This window comes from Bombina bombina, chromosome 4, assembly GCF_027579735.1.
Source record: "Bombina bombina isolate aBomBom1 chromosome 4, aBomBom1.pri, whole genome shotgun sequence".
Classification (NCBI taxonomy): Eukaryota; Metazoa; Chordata; class Amphibia; order Anura; family Bombinatoridae; genus Bombina; species Bombina bombina.
Window position 1 is genome coordinate 796,578,881 of NC_069502.1, and position 18,786 is coordinate 796,597,666.

General features: G+C 41.3%; 1 protein-coding gene across 4 annotated transcripts in view; it reads right to left on the reverse strand.

Annotated features, from left to right (window-relative positions):
- Positions 1 to 6,648: 6,648 nt before the first annotated feature.
- Positions 6,649 to 18,786, reverse strand: part of LOC128657004 (oocyte zinc finger protein XlCOF7.1-like) — a 204,103-nt gene continuing 191,965 nt past the window's right edge. For all 4 annotated transcript variants that reach the window (XM_053711223.1, XM_053711222.1, XM_053711221.1 and 1 more), the window contains one exon: positions 6,649 to 8,564. In XM_053711223.1, coding sequence (XP_053567198.1) covers positions 8,125 to 8,564 — 440 coding nt within the window. In that variant the 3' untranslated portion in view covers positions 6,649 to 8,124. The remainder of the gene's footprint in view (positions 8,565 to 18,786) is intronic.

Genomic DNA, 18,786 nt, shown 5'->3' on the forward strand with positions numbered 1-18,786 from the left:
GTTACTAGGTAGCTATTAAATAGTTAATAACTATTAAATAGCTATTGTACCTAGTTAAAATAAATACAAAGTAGCCTGTAAAATAAATATAAATCCTAAAACAGCTACAATATAATTATTCGTTATATTGTAGCTATATTAGGATTTATTTTACAGGTAAGTATTTAGCTTTAAATAGGAATAATTTATTTAATAAGATTGAATTTATTTCGTTAGATAAAAATTATATTTAACTTAGGGGGGTGTTAGTGTTAGACTTAGCTTTAGGGGTTAATACATTTATTAGAGTAGCGGCGAGGTCCGGTCGGCAGATTAAGGGTTAATACTTGAAGTTAGGTGTCAAAGATGTTAGGGAGGGCAGATTAGGGGTTAATACTATTTATTATAGGGTTTTTGAGGAGGGAGTGTGGCGGTTTTGGGGTTAATACATTTATTATAGTGGCGGCGAGGTCCGGTCGGCAGATTAAGGGTTAATAAGTGTAGGTAAGGTAGCGGCGACGTTGGGGGGTCAGATTAGGGGTTAATAAATATTATGTAGGTGTTGGCGATGTTAGGGGCAGCAGATTAGGGGTACATAGGGATAATGTATGTGGCGGCGGTGTGCGGTCGGTAGATTAGGGGTTAAAAAAATTTATTAGAGTGGCGGCGATGTGGGGGGGCCTCGGTTTAGGGGTACATAGGTAGTTTATTGGTGTTAGTGTACTTTAGAGCACAGTAGTTAAGAGCTTTATAAACCGGCGTTAGCCCATAAAGCTCTTAACTCCTGACTTTTTTCTGCGGCTGGAGTTTTGTCGTTAGAGTTCTAACGATCACTTCAGCCAAGACTCTAAATACCGGCGTTAGGAAGATCCCATTGAAAAGATAGGATACGCAATTGGCTTAAGGGGATCTGCGGTATGGAAAAGTTGCGGCTGGAAAGTGAGCGTTAGACCCTTTCCTGACTGACTCTAAATACCAGCGGGCGGTAAAAAGCAGCGTTAGGAGCCCTTAACGCTGGTTTTGACGGCTGACGCAGAACTCTAAATCTAGGCGTTAGTGTTTATTTTTTTGTAATTTAGTAATTTTTAATTGTAGATTTCAATAATTTGAGTAGGGTTAGGTTTTTAAATATGTAATATAGTTTATTTAATTGGTAGTTTAATGTAATTTTAGTATAATAGGGTAGGTTAATTAATAGTTTGATATAGTTTAATGTAATTTTATTATAATAGCTAGGGTAGGTTAATTAATAGTTTAATGTAATTTTAGTATAATAGTTAGGGTAGGTTAATAGTTTAATATAGTTTCTTTTAATTCTACAGGTGAGTTTTAATTTATTATAAGATAGGGATGAGGTAATTTTAATGTAAAGTTAGCGGGTTGTTCGGTTTAGGGTTTAATAGCTTAATTTAAAGTGATGTGGGGGGCTGGCGTTTTAGGGGTTAATAGGTTTTGTTAATGGTAGTGATGTGGGAGGCCAGGGGTTTATGGGTTGATTATATTATTACAGTTGCGGCGGGGTCCGGGAGTGGAAGAATAGGGGTTAATACTTTTATTTAGTTGCAGTGGGGTCGGGGAGCGGCAGGATAGGGGTTAATAAAAAAAAAATTTTTGCGGTGGGGTCCGGGAGCGGCGGGATAGGGGTTAATAACTTTATTTAGTGGCGGCGATGTCGGGGCAAAAGATTAGGGGTTAATAACATTATGTAGGTGGCAGCGATGTCGGGGCGGCAGATTAGGGGTGTTTAGACTCGGGGATTATGTTAGGGTGTTAGGTGTAAACGTTACTTGTTTTCTACCATAGAAATCAATGGGATATCTTGCAGCATTGAACATAAGCTTTCACTGCTTTCAGACACCCATTGATTTCTAGGGCATCCGCGGCCTCAAGTGTGGCGGATTGAAAACCAGGTACGCTGGGCCAGAATAGCGGCAAGCGTACCTGTTAGAAATTTGATAAATGGCAAAAGGTGTCAGATAGTGCCAAATTTGTATTCAGAACATCTGTAACAACGTAAGCATCGATCTGTGTCGGATTGAGACCGGTGGATCGTATGTTACGTCACAAATTTCAACTTTTGCCGGTCTGTAGGCTTTAATAAATAGGTCGAATCAAGCTCACCACAATTACGCTGCGGAATTCCGGCGTATTTGCAGTTGACGGCTTGATAAATAGGCCTCCATGTCTCAGATTGCAGTACGGATCGTGTCACTATAGGGTGTAACGCAAGTTTTTTTTTAACCTCACCGCAAAACTCATAATGGCAGCGCTATGGGAATCGCTGCGTTACTGTTTTAACACTGAAATGGCCATTTTTTCAGCGGTAAAACACGAACGCAAAACTTGTAATCTAGGTGAATGTCATTTTCTTCCAGAGGTTTCTGTCAGATTATTTTGGACAATTTTTCAATTTTGAAGATATTATTACATATGATTGCTATGTTGTTCTCAAAACTGTGAACTGCAAAGAAAAAAGGAACACAATCTTGCGCTTAGCCCTCACTCAAATGTCAATCCACTATTGTTTTTGTTCATATCTCCTAGAAATTGTATCAGACAATTTTTTTCACCCTTCCAGACAATAAGAATGTTTTCTATATACCTTTTATAGAGTACAAGGTTCTCCACCAAGCTACATGTATGAAGGAAATCCATCTCCCATTTTCCCATTAAAAGATTGACATAGCTTGGTGCAAACCTCGTACTCATAGCCGTGCATGTAATTTGAACATACATTTTACCATTAAAAGAGAAGACATTGTTTTCTAATATAAATTTAATACTCTCCAAAATAAATTATCTTTGTTCCTTCTGCATACTCTGATCTTCATTAAGGAAATTACGTCACAAGTTACCAAAAACATTTATTCTTCTATCTCAATAGATTCAAGTATTTTTAAAAGTGTAATCTTTTTTTTTTTTTTATTGAGGTTATTGTATAGTACAAAGATTAGGTATACATGTAATATATCTGTTCAATGACATGCTTTCCACAATTAAGACAATGAGACAGGGTACATGAATATTGTGCAAAGTTATACAGTTAACTTTTTTTCCTGTAGGATAACAGATATCACAGTAATTATAATAATAAACAATCAAGACTGAAACCTCTTTTCAAATAACACAATATAGGAAAATATAATAAAATATAATATAAGTCTCTCTCCAGTTACCTAGGGCCACTCATGGACCCATTATGTTATAATTATCTTATTGTGGAAGTGCGGCATAGGCTAGATAAGCCACGTAGTTAACCTTCCTAAACTAGGAGGTATATTATGGAAAGGGGGGGAGGAGGTTAAATGTAAATATAATAGGTAGCATATACAACAAAAGTATAGGTCCAGCCTGCACTAGACATATATCACATATTATGAGGTAAGGCTGCACAAGCCAATAAAGCTGCGGTCATAACAGGTTATGAGATTTACATATAAAATCACATGTAGAAAGCGAAGAACTTAACAGGTATACTGGTGATAACAAGTAATAGTAAGTGTTCAACTGCAAGCACTATGAGCGAGAGAGGAACAATATACGCATTGTGCACAGTAAGCCAAGCACTACATGGGGGAGGAGGGATAAGATTCTAGTCAGTTAGCTATTCAGGTTAACTATTGTAACTTTTAACTATTATAACATTTATAGTGTCTTTTGTATAACAAAGGAACGAGTGTAATCTTTTAAATAAGATGGGAGCACTCTCACATATTTTTGCAGAAACCTATCTACATATTATAAATTACATGTGATAGAATCTATTCCTGATATTATTAGTCGACCCGGTGGGTTTTTCTGATCCTTATGGATTTTAGGTACGAAATAAAATACATGCATTTACGGGAATTTTGGAATAATAAATTAAAATTCTCTTCTTTTTAGAATCCCTTTCTCTTTGGCCTTTTCTCATTTTTTTCTCAATATAATAAAGTCTATTTTGGTAGGATCTAATTTTAATTCCTTATATGTAATTTTGTAGCCTAATAATCTCTGGGCTTCTTCAAGATAGTAGTCTTTATCTAGAACTACCACCCTACCTCCTTTGTCTGCCGGTCTTATCACGATGGTGTCATCTTCTTGTACATTTTTAAGAATTTGTTTTCAGCTTTAGTTAGATTATTTGCTTGTCTATTATTGGGATTGCATTTCTCAATATCTGTCAGTACAAGTTTTTTAAAAAGTTCTAAATTTTTCACCTTGTCTTATGTCGGATAAAAATGTGACCTAGATTTCAAATTTATATGTGAAAAACTTTCTTTTATACTGTTGTCAGTCTGACTCACATGTGTTCTATTTATACCTATTGGGTTTTTCAAAAAGTACCTTTTTGAGGGTCAATTTTCTCACATACTTGTGTACATTGATATGCGTTTCGAATTTATTAAGTTTAGAGGTGGGAGCGAAAGAAAGATCTAAATTAAGAATTCTGTTTTTATCATTATTAAGAAATACTCTATTATTTACCACTCACTGTTCATTCTTGTCCCTTAACTTTTTTCTGTGAGTTCCTACAACTTCCTCCTTTCTTCACAGCAAAATGTTATAAAATTAACATACAGAGATGATAAAAAGACCTTAAAGGGACATAATCATGAAAACCTACTCTGGTGAATATCCGGAGAATTGCGTCTGCTATGGTCTCCGCCTGGATATTGGCCAAAGGGATTGCCTCCTGGTATCTGGTGGCATAATCTACTACCGGCATAAGGATGTACCTGTTCCCTGAGGGGCTCAGTTGAGCTAGCGGCCCCACTATATCGACTGCGATCCTGCTAAAGGGTTCATCAATAATGGGGAGGGGATGCAGGGGAGCCTTAGTGTGGTCCCCGGTCTTGCCTACTTGCTGGCACACTTTGCAGGACTTACAGTAGTCCTTAATGTCTGCTGTGATGCTTGGCCAGAAGTAGGTTTGAGTTAGGCAGTGGTGAGTACTGGACTTGCCCAAGTGTCCAGCTAAGGGAATATCATGTCCTATCCGCAGGAGGTCGGACAGAAACCTTTTCGGTACAACAAACTGGTGCTTGCATTATGCCCACCTCCACATCCCGGGAGCCGGCTCCCCAGTTCAGATATACCGAAGCTGTGGGGGTAGGGACTACGGCTCCTCCAGCCACCTGAATGGCAAGGGTCCTCCAGGTTTGACTGGAGATGGGGACCAAGTGATGTTCTATCAGGGAAAGGGTGGAGTCAGTGTCTCTTAATCCTTGAGCCACCTGCCCCATTGACCCAGACATCCTGGTGATGGGGCTGGCGGTTGTCTTGGGTCACCAAGCTAACATCATGCAGAACGCTAACTTCTTCATCTGGCCATTCTGCATAGTTGTCAGGACCCGCTGCATACACGCAGTGGGCAGTGGCCTGGAAGGTTCTAGCTTGAGGGGTTCCCCACTGGGCCGGTGAAGGGTTCCTTGGCTGCTGGGCTGGGGGGTTTCTTGGCTATGTCGGACAGAATTGTTTGATGTGGCCAAGTTGCCCACACCAGTAGCAGCCCCCTTTGTGGCTGGCCCTGGCTGGGGAAGCAGGAGCGGGCTGGGCTTGGGGCTGTCGAGGAGTTGTTGGGGTTCAGATAGGAGTGGAGCCGGTTGGGGCTCTGATCGGACGTGCCGAGTGTCCAGATACTGGTCTGCCTGAAGGGTCGGCTTGGTCCGCTGTGCAGGTCTCTGGTCATAGACCCTTTCCTTAACCTCCATCGGGACATTATTGTAAAAAAGTTCCAGTAGAAAGAGTTGGGCAACATCGGCTCCTGTGATGGCCTTGCAGCCAGTGAGCCAAGAGTCCATAGAACGGGTGAACTGGTGCGTCCACTCCGAAAAAGGCTGCCCCTCTTGCTTTCTTAGCTCCCTGAACTTCTGCTGGTGAGCTTCTGGCGTGAGTCCATATCTGGCAAGGATGCGCTCTTTCACCTTATCATAGCCCCTTTTGTCCACTGCAGGGACAGTGTGAAAAGCATCCAAGGCTCGACCAGACTACTTGCCGAGCAGGATGGAGACTCGGTCGGCATAAAGGACCTCCTGCAGCTCGCACTGTGTCTCGAAGACCTGGAGGTAACTGTCAATCTCCTCCTTGGTGAGGGCTCGGAAAGCCCCATGTTGCAGCTTTGAGGGTCGGGTGGTAGACCCCAGTGGAGGCGGCGGCGGGCCCCCCATAGACTTGTGGACCTCTGTCAGTTTGAGCTGGGTTGATTCCGACACCATCTTAGTGATGATTTCGTCGGGTGGGTCAGTGTCATAGAGCGCAATCACCACTGGATGTCCCTCTACAAGTCAGACATCATAGTCTCTTGGGTCGAGGCTCTACTGGGTCGTTCACTGTCATGGTCACTATCTGACCCACCAGTCGGTTCGTTAGTACGGTCATCCTCCATCAGCTCGGCTACAATTACCACCTTGGTCTTGTGGCCAGCACTTTTCCCCCTGGCCTCTAGCAGGGTTTTTAGTTCTTCCTTTCTGAGCACAGAGTACCGCTCCATCCGAAGGCGTCTTCAGGTGGTGGTTTGGACGTCCCAGGTAGATGGAAGCATCCCACCGCTGCCAAAACTGTGACGGATTCCCTACTACTCCAGTTGGGTAGCTCCGCCGAAGGATCCTTCCAAAACCTGGAACCAGCCGCTATGTAGTGGAGAAAGTGATTTTAGCAATCCCACCCAAATAACTAGACAGACTAACATTCAGGTGAAAACAAGACTTTTATTAGGGGAAACACGACATTTACACAGAAACTGATCATGATAATAAGCCTTATCTGACCTTCATATCTCCCAACCATTCCCTCCCCCTTCAGACAGGCTGGCGCCTGCCATAGAATCCACAATCCCACAGAGACCCAGGGGTAGTGGTTTTAAGTTGATCCCAGGGGATCAGTGGCACTTCCTTTGAAAGCTCTTGGTCCCCAGATGCCACAGTCCAAAAAGCGGCATGATTCGTTACTGGGAACAGGAGATACAGTCTGTTGAAGTTATGGGTATAGGGGTGTCCAAAACCCCCAGTTTCCCAAGGATCACCCCTCCGGCAATTCCACCACCTCTTGTCCTTCCTAGGGGCTACCAATCCCCAAAAGATCGGAGCACTGGGACAAAGGGCAGCTGGATTGACCAGGGTTAAAAGGGGACAGGGAGTCCTAGCTTATGCGGCAGACCGGCAGTTTCAGGAGGTCGGCCGGTAGGCCGGCCAGAGAGCGATAGATCAGTCAGAGGCCAGCTTTTTCCAAGATTCAGTTTACAGACAAAACAAGAGAAACCAAAGCTCTGGGAGATTGTGGTTTCTCTGAGGAGCCCAAAACCACTGAGAAACAAGAGGGGGTAGGTGATAGGTGGTAGAGGTTTAACCCCTGCAGCCCGATGCTCGTGACAAAAAACATTCTTTAAATTGCTATTAATGACTAGTTATTAAATCAAATCCATTTAGAACTGTTAGAGCAATGGCACTACGATTAGACACACTCCCCAGTGTATACGCAATGGTTGATTCTGATTAGTTCCAGTGTTATTAAAGGGACACTCAGGTTTTATTAAATTTTCATGATTCAGATACAGCATGTAATTTTAAACACCTTTCCAATTTACTTCCATTAAAAAATATGTGCACTTTTATATTTACACTTTTTTTGAGTCACCAGCTCCTACTGAGCATGTGCAAGAACTCAGACTATACGTATATGCATTTGTGATTGGCTGATTGCTATCACATGGTACAGGGGGAGTGGAAATATACATAACTTTTAAATGTGTTAGAAAAGAATCTACTTCTCATTTGAAATTCAGAGTAAATGCTATTGTATTGTCTTGTTATCTTGCATTTGTTGATTATGCAAATCTGCTGTGTTTACTGGTCGATTAAAGCACAGTGTGGAAGTAATAGAAGAACTTCCACGAAAGAATGCGGTATCAGCACTCTCTGTCCTGACCACTAGGTGGAGTTAAATTCCTATAGTTAAAACATAACCTTTATTAGATAATAATAAAAGTTCTTCCATTACTTCCACACTGGGCTTAAATTAAATCAAATCCACCCAGGGGTCAACTCATAAATGATTGAGGTGCAGAAGGGACCTCAAACCGCTCCAAAACTGCACGCCCCAGGGGGTCACATGCATTCATCAACACTTGGTATTGTGTGGGTGACAACTACGTATCACCCTCGGCACTTAGGAGGTTAAACTCCGATTTATTTTAATATGAGTTTTGTGATGACTAATAAGATGTGATTTCCGAGTAAAATATTTCCCACAGTCAGAACATGAAAATTCTTTCTCCCCTGTATGAATTTTTTGATGCGTAATAAGATTTGATTTCTGAGCAAAACATTTTTCACAGTCAGAACACGAAAATCTTTTCTCCCCTGTATGAATTTTCTGATGCCTAATAAGAGTTGATTTCTGAGTAAAACATTTCCCACAGTCAAAACAAGAAAATGCCTTTTCTCCTGTATGAATTTTTAGATGTTTAAAAAGATGCGATTTCTTAAGAAAACATTTCCCACATTCAGAACATAAATGTCCCACGTGGCTTCTTTGATTTTGAAGAAGATGTAAAGAAGCATCTGCACTCTGATCATGACTAGGATTATTGCAGTTTGCGAATTCACCTGTCAATAAGAAACAAAATGGGAGTAAATCTTATTAAATACATCATTATTTTATCATGAGAACATATAAACTGTTCTGATTTAGTCAGTTCCCTACACTTGTAGTAGACACTTTGACCACTAGACCTTTCCCCAGCTTCCATGCTAAGGCTTTAGGGCAGTTTACTGGACGTTGGGAACTATTTACTAGAATTCACACTTAGTCAAAGACCGAACCAAATAGAAATGAATTTTGTTTTTCTACCTAATGTATCAAGTCCTTTGAAAATTGTATTCACAGAAACTTTAAGTAATACAATTATTTCAGCCCATAAACTTATTTTTATAACTAATGCTTGTGTGCTTGTAGTAAAAACAAGGATGACTCTAAACCAACAAAAAGAAATAAAATGGCCCCATGTGGTGTTGTATGTCTAAGCAATATATAAAATCTTCAACTGAGAAAACAACAATATGAGGGAAACATTTCTAAGACTCAATATAAGCTACACCTAAAAATTACAACCTTCATCAAGATGGAAATAATAATAATGAAAACAAACAATAACGTGAGCGCTAAATTCATAGCAAATTGAGAAAATAAAATGTGATAATGTATAAAAAATGTATATGATACCTAATATATAAGGTGATCACTAAATGAGATAGTATAAAATGTAATAATTTATGATAACTGTTATACTATATAAAGGACTAAAAGAGACCTAAAGCTCTGTTTAAAAATGTAAACACTTTAATATGCAGGTGAGTAAATTCATATAAACATTAAAAACACTAAACCTTGCAAGGTATTAGCTAACAACTAAAATGGCATTGAGTGAGATGCAATTTGTCAGGAACAATATTTCAAGAACAATATGTGCAAGCAATAAAAAAAAAAACAATATCTAAAAAATCTATAAAATTAGAAGTGCATTTCTTGATAGGAGTACAATGCAAGTCTAAAATAATGTCTCTTAGAACTTCCTAGAAAATGCCAATATTTTCTCAATATAGATATAACCTTGGGGCTCAAAGAATTATATTGCATAACACAGACAAGATTGTCTTTTTTTAACTTTAGGCTTTGTCAATTCCTCCTTACTCAATGTCGATACATCCATGATCTCTTGTTCAATCAATGTCTTAGGGCAACCCCTATTTACAAACTTTTTACCCATCTCCCTCAGTCTAATTGGTACAAGCGTCTCATCCGAGACAATTCTTTTTGCTCTTAATAATTGACTGCGGGGTAATGATTCCTTCAATTTAATAGGCACTACCAAGAAGAATTAACATAGGGTTTTCATAGACAAACTTCTCTTCAAATGCGTTCATAAAAAGGTTTGCATAGGTTGTGGTGACATTGGATCCCATAGCTGTGCCTTGCAGCTGTATGTAGAAATTGTCCTGAAACAAAAAATAATTACATCTAAGTACTATATCCAAAAGGTCTAAAATGAAATCTATTTGTGCCAGATCATATTTTCCTGACTGCACCAAAACTTTCCTAACTGTATCTGTCCCTGTTGTGTGGGGGATAGAGGTGTATAGGCTTGATTTGTCTAAGGTGTATAATATTACTTTGTTACATGTGATAGGCAATTCCCTTTATTTTATTTAAAAAGTCACTGGTATCGGTAATGTATGAGTTTGTAAGTTTCACAAAGGGTCTCAATATATGATCTAAGTAAATAGAGATTCAAGAACATGCTGACCCTATACTGGACACAATAGGGCCTCCAGGTGGTGATTCTAGATTTTTATGAACCTTTGGTAAGGTATATAACACCGGTATCTTATTGTTATCACATGTTAAAAATGTCGCTTATGCTTTATCAATGAAGCCATTGTTGACAGCTCTTTTAATAACACTTTCAATCTCTTTTTGGATGTCATATATGGGATTATGGGGTAACGGGCAATATACTTTTTCCTCTGCCAATTGAGATCTGATCTAATTAATGTAATACTCTTTATCAAGTATCACCGTGGCCCCGTCCTTATTGGCAGGTTTCAATATAATGTCAGTGCTAGATCTTAATGACTTCAAGGCCTTTCTCTCTTTATGCCCAAAATTCTTCTCATTCCCCATTTTCTGAAATTTTATTTTTTTCTCCATTTCTAAATGTAACTATTTAACCTCATCCAAAACCAAATTTGAGTAAACATCAATACTATGATCTTATACATATGGAATAAATTTGCTTTTATTTCTCAGACCCAGTGCTTTTAAAGATAAATAATCTGAAAAAACTATATAAGTCTTCATTCAAATAGATCACCTTTGGCAGGAGGACAGAAAGACAATCCCTTTTGCAATAAGTTAAGTTCATCTTTATATATACATTTCTTTGATATATTTAACACCAAGGATGTATCTAATGTCGGCTTCCCCGACGGTTCCGATTGCTGTGGCACAGATCCTCCACTGCCTCTGTGGCGGTGTTTCCGCCTCCCGCACCGTCTCCTCTTTCTCCTTCCCAGTCCCTTGCCGGCACACTTGAGCCTGATCCGGAGCTCGAGGTGTTGTTCCCATCTGGGCGTCTCATGTTCCTGCACCTCCGAAAGCCGGAAGTCGCTCTGACATCACCTCTGGTATGTTCCGATCTCCATCTGTATACAGACCCGGTAGAATAATCCTCTTCATCTCGCAAGAATTTCGATCTTTTCCTTGCAATCATGGAGCCTCCTCCATAGATTTCGTGTTGGCTATTAGAGTAAAAAGGATTGTCTCGGATGAGACGCTTGTACCAATTAGACTGAGGGAGATGGGTAAAAAGTTTGTAGATAGGGGTTACCCTAAGACATTGATTAAATAAGAGATCATGGATGTATTGACATTGAGTAAGGAGGAATTGACAAAGCCTAAAGTTAAGATGAAGTAAAAAAAAAGACAATCTAGTCTGTGTTATGCAATATAATTCTTTGAGTCCCAAGGTTATATCTATATTGAGAAAATATTGGCATATTCTAGGAAAGTGTAATCCAAATGTCCCAGAATTCCAAATAAGAATTCCAAATAATAAATGAAGCAGTAATTTGAGAGACAAACTCATTTATTCTGATGCAGGTCCCAGCAGTATTAAAAGGCACATGTATATCACTGAAAAAAACCCATGCATGTTATCCCTGTTTGGAATGTTGTAATTGCAACAATATGAATAAAGGTAAAGTGTTCTTCCATCCCCGGAATGGGAAGAAAGTTTTCATTTATGTTTTTTTTTACGTGTAACACCAATTATGTTATATACATGATCAAGTGCCCATGTGGGCCGAGCTATGGAGGAGAGATAACAAGATCTGTCAGAGAACGCATAACTGAACATAAGTCGAACATTCGTACGAAATATATTAAGAATCCAGTTGCGGAACATTTCGTAGAAGCAGGACATAGTGTGAGTCAGCTAAAATTTTTGATTATTGATCATGTTAAACCACTGAGAAGGGGTGGGAATAGAACTATCCTTTTAAAACAAAGGGAAGCATTTTGGATTACTAAACTAGATACAATGTTCCCAATAGGGATGAATAAGGAGTTAGAGCTTTCGAACGGCTAGATTTAGAGTTCTACGTTAGCTGTCAAAAGCAGTGTTAAGGGGTCCTAATGCTGCTTTTGGCCGCCCGTTGGTATTTAGAGTCAGCCAGGAAAAGGTCTACAGCTCACTTCCTTACCGCGACTCCAGGCTACCGCAGATCCCCTTACGTCAATTGCGTATCCTGTCTTTTCTATGGGATTTGCCTAATGCTGGTATTTGGAGACTTGGAAGAATTGAGCGGTAGAGCCTCTACCGACAAGACTCCAGCCGCAAAAAAAAAGTCAGTAGTTAAGAGCTTTATGGGATAACGCCAGAATATAAAGCTCCTAACTACTGTGCTACAAAGTACACTAACACCCATAAACTACGTATGAACCCCTAAACCGAGGCCCCCCCACATCGCCGCCACTATAATACATTTTTTTTAACCCCTAATCTGCCGACCGGACACCGCCGCCACCTACATTATACTTATGAACCCCTAATCTGCTGCCCCTAACATCGCCGACACCTATATTATATTTATTAACCCCTAATCTGCCCCCCCAACATCGCCGCTACCTAACTACAAGTATTAACCCCTAATCTGCCAACTGGACCTCGCCGCCACTATAATAAATGTATTAACCCCTAAACCGCCACACTCCCGCCTTGCAAACACTATAATAAATATTATTAACCCCTAATCTGCCCTCCCTAACATCGCCGCCACCTACCTACAATTATTAACCTCTAATCTTCCGCCCGCAACGTCGCCGCTACTATAATAAAGTTATTAACCCCTAAACCTAAGTCTAACCCTAACATAAATATAATTTAAATTAAACGAAATAATATTACTATTATTAAATAAATTAATCCTATTTAAAACTAAATACTTACCTATAAAATAAACCCTAAGATAGCTACATTATAACTAATAGTTACATTGTAGCTATTTTAGGATTTATATTTATTTTACAGGCAACTTTGTATTTATTTTAACTAGGTACAATAGCTATTAAATAGTTATTAACTATTTAATAGCTACCGAGTTAAAATAAGTACAAAATTACATGTAAAATAAATCCTAACCTAAGTTACAATTAAACAATTAAATAAATACAAAGTTGCCTGTAAAATAAATATAAATCCTAAAATAGCTACAATGTAACTAATAGTTATATTGTAGCTATATTAGGGTTTATTTTCTAGGTAAGTATTTAGTTTCAAATAGGAATAATTTATTTAATTATAGGAATATTATTTAGTTTAATTTAAATTATATTTATGTTAGGGGGGTGTTAGGGTTAGACTTAGGTTTAGGGGTTAATACATTTATTATAGTAGCGGCGACGTGGGCAGGAGATTAGGGGTTAATAATTGTAAGTAGGTGGCGGCGATGTTACGGAGGGCAGATTAGGGGTTAATACAATTTATTATAGTGTTTGCGAGGCGGGAGTGCGGCAGTTTAGGGGTTAATACATTTATTATAGTGGCGGCGAGGTCCGGTCGGCAGATTAGGGGTTAATACTTGTAGTTAGGTTGCGGCGACATTGGGGGGGCAGATTAGGGGTTAATAAATATAATATAGGTGTCGGCGATGTTAGGGGCAGCAGATTAGGGCTTCATAGGGATAATGTAGGTGGCGGCGGTGTCCGGTCGGAGGATTAGGGGTTAATAATATAATGTAGGTGTCAGCGATAGAGGGGCCGGCAGATTAGGGGTTAATAAGTGTAAAGTTAGGGGTGTTTAGACTCAGGGTTCATGTTAGGGTGTTAGGTGTAGACTTAGAGAGTGTTTCCCCATAGGAAACAATGGGGCTGCGTTAGGAGCTGAACGCTGCTTTTTTGCAGGTGTTAGGTAGGTTTTTTTTTCAGCCATCTCAGCCCCATTGTTTCCTATGGGGATATCGTGCACGAGCACGTTTTGCCAGCTTACCGCTACCGTAAGCAACGCTGGTATTGAGGGTTGAAGTGGAGCTAAATTATGCTCAACGCTGCCTTTTCTGAGCCTAACGCAGCCACTCAGACAACTCTAAATACCAGCGTTGTCTTAAGGGTGCGCTGGGAAAAAAAGCAGCGTTAGCTACGCGGGTCTTTACAGACAAAACTCTAAATCTAGCCGTATATTTTAATAGAATGCATATACACTTTTATAGAATATGTCATATATATAAATATATATATATCCTATACTATAAAAGGCCAAGTGTGTTTGTCCGAAGCTGTCATGCGCAGTAGAGACAGCACGAGGACAAACACACCTGGCCTTACAGTCCCTAAAGTCTCTGCAGTGCGACTCAAGCAGAAGTGGGCGTGGCCGAGCGTGGACGGGGCGTGGTCAATTGTGAAGGGGGCGGTACCGAGCGTGAAGGTCCGTGAAGGGGGCATGGTCGGCCGTTAAGGGGGCGGGGCCAGGCGGGCCCGTGAAAGGCCGTACAGACTGAGACTCTGAGAGCTCAAAACAGCTCAAAAGAGGTGAGAGAGGGGGTAGGGAAAAGATAAGAAAGGTGAAAGAGAGATCAAGAGGGGAGAGAGAGATCAAGAGGGGAGATAAAGAGAGCACAAGAGAGGGAGCAAAAGAGAGGGATAGAGACAGCAAAAGAGAGGGGGAGGGAGATCAAAAGAAAGGGGAGAGAGAGATCAAAAACATAATTTATGCTTACCTGATAAATTTATTTCTCTTGTAGTGTATCCAGTCCACGGATCATCCATTACTTGTGGATATATTCCCTTCCCAACAGGAAGTTGAAAGAGGATCACCCACAGCAGAGCTGCTATATAGCTCCTCCCCTCACATGTCATATCCAGTCATTCGACCGAAACAAGACGAGAAAGGAGAAACCATAGGGTGCAGTGGTGACTGTAGTTTAATTAAAAATTTAGACCTGCCTTAAAAGGACAGGGCGGGCCGTGGACTGGATACACTACAAGAGAAATAAATTTATCAGGTAAGCATAAATTATGTTTTCTCTTGTTAAGTGTATCCAGTCCACGGATCATCCATTACTTGTGGGATACCAATACCAAAGCTTAAGTACACGGATGATGGGAGGGACAAGGCAGGAACTTAAACCGAAGGAACCACTGCCTGTAGAACCTTTCTCCCAAAAACAGCCTCCGAAGAAGCAAAAGTGTCAAATTTGTAAAATTTTGAAAAAGTGTGAAGCGAAGACCAAGTCGCAGCCTTGCAAATCTGTTCAACAGAGGCCTCATTTTTAAAGGCCCAGGTGGAAGCCACAGCTCTAGTAGAATGAGCTGTAATCCTTTCAGGGGGCTGCTGTCCAGCAGTCTCATAGGCTAAGCGTATTATGCTTCTAAGCCAAAAAGAGAGAGAAGTTGCCGAAGCCTTTTGACCTCTCCTCTGCCCAGAGTAAACGACAAACAGGGCAGATGTTTGACAAAAATCTTTAGTTGCCTGTAAGTAGAACTTCAAGGCACGGACTACGTCCAGATTATGTAAAAGACGTTCCTTCTTTGAAGAAGGATTAGGGCACAATGATGGGACAACAATCTCTTGATTTATATTCCTGTTAGAAACCACCTTAGGTAAAAACCCACGTTTAGTACGCAGAACTACCTTGTCTGAATGGAAAATCAGATAAGGAGAATCACAATGTAAGGCAGATAACTCAGAGACTCTTCGAGCTGAGGAAATAGCCATCAAAAACAGAACTTTCAAAGATAAAAGTTTAATATCAATGGAATGAAGGTGTTCAAACGGAACTCCTTGAAGAACTTTAAGAACCAAGTTTAAGCTCCACGGAGGAGCAACAGTTTTAAACACAGGCTTAATCCTAGCCAAAGCCTGACAAAAAGCATGGACGTCTGGAACTTCTGCCAGACGCTTGTGCAAAAGAATAGACAGAGCAGAGATCTGTCCCTTTAACAAACTAGCTGATAAGCCTTTTTCCAAACCCTCTTGGAGAAAGGACAATATCCTAGGAATCCTAACCTTACTCCATGAGTAACTCTTGGATTCGCACCAATACAGGTATTTACGCCATATCTTATGGTAGATTTTCCTGGTAACAGGGTTTCGTGCCTGTATTAAGGTATCAATAACTGACTCGGAGAAGCCACGCTTTGATAGGATCAAGCGTTCAATCTCCATGCAGTCAGTCTCAGAGAAATTAGATTTGGATGATTGAAAGGACCTTGTATTAGAAGGTCTTGCCTCAGAGGTAGAGTCCATGGTGGACAGGACGACATACCCACTAGGTCTGCATACCAGGTCCTGCGTGGCCACGCAGGCGCTATCAGAATCACCGATGCTCTCTCCTGTTTGATCTTGGCAATCAGTCGAGGGAGCAGAGGAAACGGTGGAAACACATAAGCCAGGTTGAAGAACCAAGGAGCTGCTAGAGCATCTATCAGCGTCGCTCCCGGGTCCCTGGACCTGGATCCGTAACGAGGAAGCTTGGCGTTCTGGCGAGACGCCATGAGATCCAGTTCTGGTTTGCCCCAACGATGGACCAGTTGAGCAAACACCTCCGGATGGAGTTCCCACTCCCCCGGATGAAAAGTCTGACGACTTAGAAAATCCGCCTCCCAGTTCTCCACGCCTGGGATGTGGATCGCTGACAAGTGGCAAGAGTGAGACTCTGCCCAGCGAATTATCTTTGAGACTTCTAATATCGCTAGGGAACTCCTGGTTCCCCCTTGATGGTTGATGTAAGCCACAGTCGTGATGTTGTCCGACTGAAATCTGATGAACCTCAGTGTTGCTAACTGAGGCCAAGCTAGAAGAGCATTGAATATTGCCCTTAACTCCAGAATATTTATTGGGAGGAGTTTCTCCCCTGAGTCCACGATCCCTGAGCCTTCCAGGGAGTTCCAGACTGCGCCCCAGCCTAGAAGGCTGGCATCTGTTGTTACAATCGTCCAATCTGGTCTGCGAAAGGGTCATACCCTTGGACAGATGGACCCGAGATAGCCACCAGAGAAGAGAATCTCTGGTCTCTTGATCCAGATTTAGTAGAGGGAACAAATCTGAGTAATCCCATTCCACTGACCTAGCATGCACAATTGCAGCGGTCTGAGATGCAGAGGCGCGCAAATGGCACTATGTCCATTGCCGCTACCATTAAGCCGATTACTTCCATGCACTGAGCCACTGACGGGCGTGGAATGGAATGAAGGACACGGCAAGCATTTAAAAGTTTTGATAATCTGGAATCCGTCAGGTAAATTTTCATTTCTACAACAATCTATCAGAGTCCCTAGGAAGGAGACACATGTAGAGTGGTGATAGAGAACTCTTTTTCCACATTCACTTTCCACCCATGCGACCTCAGAAATGCCAGAACTATCTCTGTATGAGACTTGGCAAATTGAAAGCTCGACGCCTGTATCAGGATGTCGTCTAGATACGGAGCCACCGCTATGCCTCGCGGTCTTAGAATCGCCAGAAGTGAGCCCAGAACCTTTGTAAAGATTCTCGGGGCAGTAGCCAACCCAAAGGGGAGAGCTACAAATTGGTAATGCCTGTCTAGAAAGGCAAATCTTAGGAACCGATGATGATCTTTGTGAATCGGTATGTGAAGGTAGGCATCCTTTAAGTCCACTGTGGTCATGTACTGACCCTCTTGGATCATGGGTAGGATGGTCCGAATAGTTTCCATTTTGAATGATGGAACTCTTAGGAATTGTTTAGATCTTTAGGTCCAAGATTGGTCTGAAGGTTCCCTCTTTCTTGGGAACCACAAACAGATTTGAATAAAATCCCTGTCCTTGTTCTGTCCGCGGAACTGGGTGGATCACCCCCATTACTAGGAGGTCTTGTACACAGCTTAGGAATGCCTCTTTCTTTATCTGGTTTTCTGATAACCTTGAAAGATGAAATCCTTGAAGTCTTGAAGTCCAGAAGATATCCCTGAGATATGATCTGCAACGCCCAGGGATCCTGGACATCTCTTGCCCACGCCTGGGCGAAGAGAGAAAGTCTGCCCCCCACTAGATCCGTTAACGGATAGGGGCCATTCCATCATGCTGTCTTGGGGGGCAGCAGCAGGTTTCTGGCCTGCTTGCCCTTGTTCCAGGACTGGTTAGGTTTCCAGGCCTGTCTGGAATGAGCAACAGTTCCTTCCTGTTTTGGAGCGGAGGAAGTTGATGCTGCTCCTGCCTTGAAATTTCGAAAGGCACGAAAATTAGACTGTTTGGCCTTTGATTTGGCCCTGTCCTGAGGAAGGGTATGACCCTTACCTCCAGTAATGTCAGCAATAATTTCTTTCAAGCCGGGCCCGAATAAGGTCTGCCCCTTGAAAGGAATATTAAGTAATTTAGATTTAGAAGTCACGTCAGCTGACCAGGATTTAAGCCATAGCGCCCTCCGCGCCTGGATGGTGAATCCGGAGTTCTTAGCCGTTAGTTTAGTCAAATGTACAATGGCATCAGAAACAAATGAGTTAGCTAGCTTAAGTGATTTAAGCTTGTCCATAATTGCATCCAATGGAGCTGTGTGAATGGCCTCTTCCAGAGACTCAAACCAGAATGCCGCAGCAGCAGTGACAGGCGCAATGGCATGCAAGGGGCTGCAGGATAAAACCTTGTTGAACAAACATTTTCTTAAGGTAACCTTCTAATTTTTATCCATTGGATCCGAAAAAGCACAACTGTCCTCAACTGGGATAGTGGTACGCTTTGCTAAAGTAGAAACTGCTCCCTCCACCTTAGGGACCGTTTGCCATAAGTCCCGTGTAGTGGCGTCTATTGGGAACATTT